At 39.8% G+C, this 6,852-nt stretch overlaps 1 protein-coding gene across 1 annotated transcript; it reads left to right on the top strand.

Annotated features, from left to right (window-relative positions):
* Positions 1-2,048: 2,048 nt before the first annotated feature.
* On the top strand, positions 2,049-2,987 carry LOC311297350 (olfactory receptor 52J3-like; the record flags this gene model as incomplete). Its single annotated transcript, XM_084419599.1, has 1 exon — positions 2,049-2,987. One exon carries the CDS (start codon positions 2,049-2,051, stop codon positions 2,985-2,987), a length of 939 nt encoding a protein of 312 aa, XP_084275725.1.
* Positions 2,988-6,852: the final 3,865 nt, after the last annotated feature.

The raw sequence follows: 6,852 nt of genomic DNA, 5'->3' as shown, positions 1-6,852 counted from the left end.
AACATTTAAACGTACGGGAGAAGACTGCAGATCAGCAGGTCAGACAAGACAAACATAGTGCTGCCATCTTGGATTCTTGGATTGTGTGATGCTGTCATCTGTGAGCTTTCTCTTAGCTATCACTTTTCTTAAAAGGATTGGAGATTTGCAAAGTCTGTCGGTTGCGCCTTCGTGCTTGAACTTTGCACCCGGCATGGTAAAGGCGTTCCTTCACCCTAGGCCAGGTTACATTCCAAAGGTCTCCAATAATGTGGCCAGATCTATTGTATTGCAGGACTTCTGTCCTCCTCCATTTCAGGATTCAGACCAGGAAAGAAATAATCAGCTATTTCCAGTAATCTGCTATGTCCACAGAGCTGCTCTGTGGTGTAAATCTGATCAATTGTTCATCTGTTTTTGGCCTCCTAACAAGAGGTCCCCAGCATCTACAGAGAAGATGAGCAAGTGGATAGTTGAGGCTATCTCTCTTGCTTATGAGTCGCCGGACTACCTTCCCCTTTGGTAGTCCGAGCCCACTCTACTAGAAGTATGGCTGCCTCTAAAGCTCTATTGTCAGGAGTTTCACAACAAGATGTTTGCGATACAGCAGGCTGGTCCTCACCGCACACATTCGTGAGGTTTTTACTACCTGGACACCAGGGGCTCAGGTGCTCTTGTCTTAGTGCTTTCTTCATGATTTCACACTAGACAGACAATTGCCATTATGGCGGCATGGGTATAGGTGTTCCCACAGTGTTAATCGACACAGCGTGAGTATTCTTGAAAGGGAACACCTCGATTACGACTGTAACCTTGGTTCCCTGAAGAGGGAACGAGACACTGCGTCGCCCTGCCATATCTCCTGCGTGCCAGTAAGCGACTTGCTTCAACCTATTAGAAGCTATCGTTATACTGTTTGGGCATGCTTTATAGTTTCCTGGTTCATGACGTCACCCACCTGATGTCTTGTCACACCATTGGACTGATTTCACACGTGCTTCATGGTGCAATCATGCAGAGCATTCCCTATCGACGCAGCGTCTCGTTCCCTCTTCAGGGAACCAAGGTTACAGTCGTAACCGATATCAATGAAATCTGAAATTGGTTAGAGTGTTCTTATAGTTATTATTTTGGATTAAGTGTAAAAATGCTTAAAACACTAACTTTCTTAGATTTAAAGGCCTGGTTTTAATAAACAAGAATATTTATCGCATTCATGTAAAAATACTAAATATATTTTGTTGTTGTTGTTGATAGTATAAGCATTGTTTATTTATTTTACAGAAAATGAGAGTAACTGGAACATGAATTTACATTGGATTAAAAACATTTTAAAAACACTGAGGACTTTGCTTCCTTATTTATTATGTAAAATTAATTATATGTGAAAATAATGCACCTAGCAACGCCATAATAAAGAAATTAATAAAGAAATATATATTTCTAAATATTACAATTATTCTATGTTTTAAAATGATGCATTTGAAAATAAGACATTATTTGTACTTATGCATACACTAGGCTATCTGCACTATATCTTAATGGGCAGCAGAGGGCAATATGCTCAAATGATTCAGGATAAACTGCAACTCATCACTTTGCGTCATGACTGTGAAATTGTAATCTGTAGAGTAGGCTATGTCACTTAGTTTGGATGTAATGTGTGCATGCTAAATAACATCACCTATTCCCATAGCAAACCTACAATGAACAGAGAACAAGTATAAATCAGATGGCAATGGATGACATCAACAAAGAGTTTTTCACCAGCTCTGAAGCATGATAAAATGCCTCCTTTATTTTGACTACATTTGTTTACTTGGTTTGGTAATTTAATGCGCTGTTGTTAGAAATCTACAGCTGCCTTTTTCCAGGGTATATAGGTGCAATAAAGCAAAATGAAAAAATGACAGTTTGAGTTCAGACAGCAACATAGCTTCAAAGGTGTGTTGAGATTAGGATTAAAATTTTTAATTATTGTTTTTTTAAATAAAAAAACCATCATATATTCAACCTTTTTAAAACTGGTTTAATATTTTTAAACAGGGCGTCAATAGGCAACATTCACTATGTATCTAAATGGATCTATATTTCCACTTGTCTTGACTTTGCACTCTTTGGAACTCCCTCAGACGAGCATTTATCCTGCATTCATGCTTGGAATGACAACATACTTGTTTATCTTACTCTGCAATCTAACAATTGTTGTCACCATTTGCTTGAACAGGAATCTTCATAAACCAATGTACATACTGTTGCTTAACATGCCTATCAATGATGCTTTGGGTGCTACAAGCCTTTTTCCTCAGCTGCTGTATAGTATATGGTCTCAGGACAGATCAATATCCTACGCTGCATGTTTCCTTCAAGGCTTTATTGTACACTTATATGGTGGGGCATCATATGTTATTCTTACTGCTATGGCCTTTGACAGGTATATCGCTATCTGTTGCCCGTTGAGATATGGAGCCATTTTGACAACCAATAACTTGGTGAAAATCATAACTGGGATGTGGCTTTTTAATTTTGCTGCTATAATTGTACTCTTCTCTCTTCTTCTGCCTCATCAGGTTTGCCAGACATACATGGCAGATCTTGTCTGTTATAATCCATCTATAATGAAACTCATGTGTGAAGATACAATAGTTAACAATATCTATGGATTGTTTACCATGGTTTTATACCACGTCCTTTCACTTTCTGTTGTGGCATTTACATACATTCATATACTAATCAGTTGTGTTACTAATAAGCAGTCTGATGCAAAGATTAAGGCACTTCAGACATGTGGTACTCATTTGGTCGTCTTCCTTTTCTTAGAGTTTAACACTCTTTTTCCTCTTCTTGCACATCGATCTGAGAGTGTTCCTGCTCACCTGCGCAGGGTGTTTTCTATATCAGTTTTAGTGTTTCCTCCCCTTGTGAATCCACTCATTTATGGTTTTAAAACTAAAGAGATCAGACAGAAAATTCTCACCTGTTTTAAGAGGAAGATAATCAGTGTCTGAACTATTATTCATATTTTTATTTTTATTTTTATTTTTTTAATACTGTCTTCCTTTTTCAGAGATGTGAGTTGTTTTCAATCACCTATATGTGTTTATTCATTTATAGGCAGCAGTCAAATATGCAACATTATTTCATATCTCACAAAAATAAATAGTTCAGTCATGAAACTCTATTCGCATTCTGATTGGTTCAGCCAATCAATTTCATGTATTCATTACCATTTCCCTTTATAACCATGTCGCATTCAAAGGATACACTATCTGTGCTATGCACAGTCTACCTCTCTCTAGTAGAAACAGCCTGTTTCCATTAATTTTATGTTATGATCAATTAGCAGAAGCAATTCAGCAGCGTAGTAGATCTAGTCCGCCAAGACAAAACCTATGTACATTCCATTTACATTAATAAAATGTTTTACAAACTATCCCAAGAGTTGTCATGACTGAAATATCACTTTTTCATGGGCATTAACTATTAAAATGTAACTTCTTTAATCATTAATCTGCTGACATGCTACAATGTCTGTCTTGTATATTATGCTATGCAATTTGTTTTATATGTCATGGAGAATCTAACTTGCTGTTGAAAAAAATATTGTTTCTTATTTTTGTAAGAGTGATTATATGTTGCATATGTTAGAATAAAAGGGTGGCATATTTTGGAAAGAGACAAACTTCCAAGTTCTAATAAGATTGAAATAATTTACCATAAATTAAATGTCTGTTTATAATAATTTAAACAAAAATGTTTAGATTGTTTATACAGGTTTTATGTTTATAAACATAGGCTTGTGTAAAAATTATGTGTACAACTTTTTTGACTCATTATTATTATTATTATTATTATTATTATATAGACTTTCTTCCTTTTTACAGATGTGTTATTGTTTTCAGTCACTAAACATTCATTTTTATTTATTTATTTATAGTCAGTAGCCAGTTTGACAACAAAAGTAGTCATCAAACTCCTTTCTCTATAATGCTTTTTTAAATGTACTTACAGACTTTTTCAAGTAAATAAAAAGTAAAATTATATGAATAAAGTATATTTTGTCATATAACAAAATTATCAATAAAATGATATAGGTCTAGATTTCTAGGGAGAATTCAATTTTATGTTTTTTACATGTACAAATATGCATTTCCTTTTTATTTGAAATATATTATATTTCTTTTCTTTTTTTTTTTTTACATTTGAAAAGGAAAGTAATTTCCAAGGCAGAACAATTTATTGTGTTTGATGAAAACAGACAAGTATTTGTTCACAAACATAATAACAATGTTTGACATAAACAAATATCAATATATTTCTGCATAATATCCATATATTTTTTGATACAAATGCAGCCCATTTCTGCATAAATATGACCCAAAACATCATCATATGTTCACAAAAATCCTAAAAGTAGACAAAGAGCGCCCAATCAAACATATGATACAAAAATAATATACTTTGTCAATTATTTTTTGAGAAAATGATCCTGTATTAAATATCTGTGTGGCATATTTTTATATGTGAACTCTTGCTTTTAGTATCTGCCGTGACCCTCTTTTGCAGCAATAACGGCATCATTGTTTCCGGTAACTGCTGATCAGTCCTGCACTAAACATTTCCAAAGCTGCTCTGAGAGAACGCCTAATGAGCATTTTCATAATTTTATTTGAGAAAAACCATTGTCAAATACACTCTTTAACAGCTCTTCACTACAACCCGTCAAAATAAAAGTTCGGTTTAACTAGGAGGAATTATAACAGAAATATATTAGGCCACTAATACACTGTAAAAAATTTCTAACCCTCCCAAATCAAAAATTTCAAGTGACCGATAACATTGTCATGAAGAGTGTGGAGAGAGAACCCAAACGCAAAGGCAGATCAAATGTCTCTTTAATAACTCAGAAGCGCTGATAGGCAAAACCAGAACACAGGTGCCGACAGGCAATAATAGTTCAAAACAGAAAGTCACTTGGAAAAAGGAAACTGTAGAGAGTCCGCCGATTAGAATCAGGAAAACCTCAAAAGGTGCGGAGAGGGCTCCGGGTAGCGGATGAACAGCTTCAAGCAATAGTCGGAGCCGACAGCCAGAGGCGGGCAAGCAGATGGTGATCAGAGGTAACAATCAGGAGAGCATACATCACACTGGACACGACACGACAAGGCTAGAGAACGATAGAGAAACATCAGGTACGTAACACATATCAGGTAATACTCTGGCAGGGAACAAAGGAAAAGAGGGAGAAGAAATAGGGGGAGAAATCAGGAGGAAGGGAGAACAGGTGTGAGTGTTAACGAGATGAGATAGAGAACAGCTGAATGAAAGAAAAGACACGGGGAAGGGGTGTAAGGAGAAAAGAGACCAGGAGAGGGAGCAAGAGAGAAAGAGATGAGAAAGAGGAAGGAGCCTGATTCATGACAGTACCCCCACCTCAAGGAGCGCCACCTGGCGCTCCCAAGGAGGAGGCCTGGCGAGAACGGTAGAAGTCATCAATCAGCGAGCGGTCCAGGATGTTCCGGGACGGGACCCAACTTCTCTCCTCCGGGCCGAATCCCTCCCAATCGACAAGGAACTGGTGGCCCCGACCGCGGGGACGCACATCCAGTAATTTACGGACTCTATATGTGGGAGAGTCCAAGACGCGGACAGGAACGGTGACAGGACAGGGCTGAGAACGAACAACGGGTTTAATACATGAAACATGAAAAACAGGATGAATACGACGGAGATCGGAGGACAACCTTAATTTGACGGCGACAGGACTGAGCACCTTAAGGATGCGAAATGGCCCGACGAATTTAGGAGCCAACTTGCGCGACGAAAACTGGAGCGGAAGATTGCGAGTGGACAACCAAACTCTCTGGCCGGCAACATAACGGGGGCTCTTGATACGCAAACGATTGGCAGCCCTGCGAGTGCGAATACGAGTCTTACACAGGGCCGACCTAACCCTTCTCCAGGTACGCTTAGCACGTTGAATGAAAACCTTGACCGAGGGAACGTTGGTATCAGTCTCCTGCGAGGCGAAGAGCGGAGGCTGGTAACCAAGGCAACATTGGAACGGGGATAAACCGGTCGCGGAGGAGGGAGCGGAGTTATGGGCATACTCAGCCCAGGAAAGCTGCTCAGACCAAGAAGCAGGGTTACGAAATGCGAGACTGCGTAGGATGCGACCCACGATCTGATTGGTACGCTCGGCTTGGCCGTTGGTCTGTGGATGAAAACCGGATGACAGACTGGCAGAAGCCCCGATCAGTCGGCAAAACTCCTTCCAGAAAAGGGAGGAGAATTGAGGACCCCTATCGGAGACAATGTCAGACGGAAGACCGTGAATCTTGAATACTCTGTCAACGATAATTTGGGCTGTCTCCTTGGCGGAGGGCAGCTTAGGGAGAGGAATGAAATGAGCGGACTTGGAAAAACGGTCAACTACGGTGAGAATAACAGTGTTTCCCTCGGACGGGGGAAGACCTGAGATAAAGTCTAGAGCGAGATGAGACCATGGTCTAGACGGAAGTGGGAGGGGTCGCAGTAAACCAGCGGGCGGCGTGTTGCTGGACTTGGTCTGCGCGCAGACAGAACAAGAAGCAACAAAACGGCGAATGTCGCGCTCATGAGTGGGCCACCAGAACCTTTGACGAATAGAAGCGACAGTACCCCTAACGCCAGGATGGGCGAATAATTTAGATGAATGCCCCCATTGAAGGACAGCGAGACGCGCGACCGGAGGGACGTATAAAAGATCCCTAGGACAAAGACGAGGAGTGACAGCGTGGGAAAGTGCGCGTCTGACGACTCGTTCAATTCCCCAGACAGCCGAACCAACAACCATAGCCGGAGGAAGGATAACCTCCTGTGTAGGAGCCGCTT

The sequence above is a fragment of the Rutilus rutilus genome (genome assembly GCF_951802725.1).
Source record: "Rutilus rutilus genome assembly, chromosome: 9".
Lineage (NCBI taxonomy): Eukaryota > Metazoa > Chordata > Actinopteri > Cypriniformes > Leuciscidae > Rutilus > Rutilus rutilus.
The sequence above is the reverse complement of the archived record's forward strand: the minus strand, read 5'-3'. Positions and strand labels throughout refer to the sequence as shown.